The following is a 3,269-nucleotide window of genomic DNA, read 5'->3' as shown; positions in this document are numbered from 1 at the left end:
AGACTGTAGTGTCATTAACTAACATTTCTGAGGGTATATACCACCAATGGGTTTTTTGAGACATTATAAATCATATACCTTATAGAGAAATTGACGGACTTTGCAAGGTTTTTTGTTACCCAACCAAAGAAAGTTGATGTCAAACAGGAACTCAATCATTCTCAGTATGTATTTCATCCTCAGTGTATATCATTTTCGCCTTTGTTCTTTTCCACATAAATGTTTATATCGTCGTTCGCATTTTTGGAAGAGCAAGAGACCACAATAAGAGAACGAAGAAATTTCTTCAATTTGAGGTATGGTAGTGTGTGAACACCCAAATGTTCTGATATAAGAAATTATTTGATGGAAGAGTGCTCAAGAATGAACAAAAGATCTTTGCGTTCTTCAGTTTAATGAAAACCTTTTGTAGATAAACTCATTTTTTTATATTTTATTTTTTATATGGAAACATGTGCTTACTTACATCTTTTCCAACGAGGTTCATTAGCGATATCAGATCAGGCATGTACAGACCATAAGACACAAATATACAACAGTCAATGAAAACTCTGAAACACATTAAAGCGAGAATAATGTCAGCAATGCGGTACCATATCGTTAAGAACTCAACTAAAACATGGAAAATGGCAATAAATGATAACATACACAGATATGAAATGTACTTCCCTGGGAGGCTTTTGCATTACCTTCCGCATTTTTGAAGGGATTATTATAATAAAAAACACTATTTTTAGAAAATATGCAACAAAACTTTCACTTTCTATTATTACACTAAATAAAAGTGTCTTCCAGCATAGTTAAGAATTGCTGATAATTATCACAATTTAATTCAACGACCCGTTGTTAACTCATACATTAACGCCTGTAAATAAAGAACTGAGCATGAGTGTGTCATAGAAAGACAATTTACTTGGCGAGCTAGAGTCTTTCGTGATGGCCGAGTTACTAAACAGGGAGATTAAAGATAGTATACTGACAACAGGTGGACCAGTTAAGGCTCTAGGAAATAGAATTCAGTTAGAAGTATAGAGAAATACAAAGATCCCAAATATTCGAATTGTTGCAGCAGATTCATGTCGATCGCATTTTCGTCCCCAATTAGAGGACACACGTGCCGTGGGCAACAGCAGGTGTATTATTTTCGCCATCCCCGACCTCAGGGGTGGCGGAAGAGAATAAATTAATAGAAAAAAGAAAGAAAGAAGTGCCTGTTTACAATTTAGTTTGTGGATGCAAATTAAACTCAGCAAATACTTTACTGCATCACATGGTCATTTCGACAATTAGAGACTTGTCAAAGGCACTAAAGCTAAAAATAATAGAAGGCCATTCCTTAACTATTCTGAAACGTATTTTTAACATACAGTAAAACAGAAAGGAGCGTATATAGACTCTTTAAAAAGTTACAGTTAACAACGCTTTGCTATAACGGAAACTATATGATAAAAATAGTATTTCAGGTCAACCGTGCAAAGGTGAATTCCAGATACAAGGTTACGGCAAAGCCTCGTGGACTGATATTCCACTAGCAGAGTCACCACCTTTTCTAAAAGATCAGGGAAAACGGAGAGTGAAAAAAGCCTTAATTCTAACTTAAAATCGATAAAGCTATGGCAGGTAATAAACGAAGGAAATATGTACATGAAAGATGTACAATGAGTGCGAGACTACATGTTCCAGAAGGGTACGCGTTTTCTCCTTCATCGAAAACACCCGCCATGTTAATCTAGTTCAATCCAAGTAATGTTACGTCCTCAAATGAAGACCCGAGATAGTGCCAACGATAAAACTGTTGAAAACGACAAATATACTGAAATGGTCTGAAGTGGAACTCTTTATTGCCTTTATAAACATCCAGTTTTCTCGTTAATTAAATACCAATAAGTTCTAACTCATTTCACGGATAAAATGCTCTATAATTGACAGACTTTCACTTGGTTATAATTGGATGAGACATACATATTTTTCCGTATTTCCATACCGTTGTCAAATAACTTTAGATATGATGACTTATGCTATCTATACTACGCGCTTATCTCCATGATCATTTCACAAAAATGTTATTTGCAATTCAACTTAATGTGGGTTCAAGTGCAACAAATAGAGCGGACCGCAGAGAGGAGGTTGTAGTCTCGCGACTGCGCATAGGCCATACCTACATCGCACATGGTTACATTTTGCGTAGGGAAAACCAGCCTTATTGTCATATGTGCGATCAGTCATTTACAGTCAAACACTTTATGATTGAATGCGCTGATTTCAAACAAATACGTGACAGATTTTATGATGTACCGTCTATGAAAAGATTCTTCGATACAGTTTCTGTGCAATTAATATGTGACTATTTACACTTTATTGATCTTTACAATAAAATATGATATATTGTGCAGCCAATTTGTTCGATACTGAAGTATTTCTTTAATCCGTTACATATTTTAAGCTATTAAGTTTTGGTTTGATGTGTTTATTTCGTGAATGCCTTTTTTACAGTATTGTTGGCCCTAAAGGACTCACATTGTCGATGGGCCGTTAAACAATACAAAAACAAAACAAACAAACATTTCACAAAATAATTTCCCCCCATGCATTGAAGGTATTCAATCTTAGAATGAAGTATAAACATTGGCACTGACCTTAATTTTCCGGCGTGATGTTGTACACAAAGAGGTCCTACTTTCATACTCATCTCCAACACACTTCCTATATTTCCAACCTTCTGACCAGTTCTGTGAAAATGCACTTACATCAAATGGCAACGAAATCATATGGCACATAGTAAAGCATATATGAAATGCATATATTCATATCTCAAAATGAATAAGTACATTGCCATTAGGATCAGGTTGTATCCGTAAAATTTGACCATAATCTTCATCGACTTACATCTCTCGATGTTGTAAGTTGCTCATTCGACATCTATCACGGATTTCGGGATATTGAGAGGAAGCCTGTGAAGCCTCTGTATTAAAAACTTCTATTTATAAACACAGTAAACAGTAAAAGCAATGATGTTATTATGTGATGATGTTTACACTACATAGCTAATAAATGAACTTTAAAAAGAACAGTAAGGTCTTAAATGTTAAAACAACAATACCTTTCAGTTAGACGCTGGGTACATCCTGTTAATATCAAAGCTCCTAATTCGGCCAAAATTCCATAGAAGAGAAGTCCGCCACTACCACCCTAGAATGATTATAACAATGATAACAAGCCCGCCACTACCACTCTAGAATGATTATAACAATGATAACAAGCCCGCCACT

The 3,269-nt window shown here is 35.3% G+C and overlaps 1 protein-coding gene across 1 annotated transcript in view; it reads right to left on the bottom strand.

Annotated features, from left to right (window-relative positions):
- Positions 1-466: 466 nt before the first annotated feature.
- The window catches only part of LOC110447903 (proton-coupled amino acid transporter 4-like), a gene marked incomplete at its 3' end in the record, with an annotated part of 12,291 nt that continues 9,488 nt past the window's right edge, over positions 467-3,269 (bottom strand). Inside the window, exons 3-5 of the mRNA XM_021493888.1 lie at positions 3,101-3,189; positions 2,637-2,729; positions 467-551 (exon numbers count right to left, since the gene is read on the bottom strand). Of these exons, the coding sequence (XP_021349563.1) occupies positions 467-551; positions 2,637-2,729; positions 3,101-3,189 (267 nt within the window). The remainder of the gene's footprint in view (positions 552-2,636; positions 2,730-3,100; positions 3,190-3,269) is intronic.

The sequence above is a fragment of the Mizuhopecten yessoensis genome, unplaced genomic scaffold (genome assembly GCF_002113885.1).
Source record: "Mizuhopecten yessoensis strain PY_sf001 unplaced genomic scaffold, ASM211388v2 scaffold3649, whole genome shotgun sequence".
NCBI lineage: Eukaryota > Metazoa > Mollusca > Bivalvia > Pectinida > Pectinidae > Mizuhopecten > Mizuhopecten yessoensis.
The sequence above is the reverse complement of the archived record's forward strand: the minus strand, read 5'-3'. Positions and strand labels throughout refer to the sequence as shown.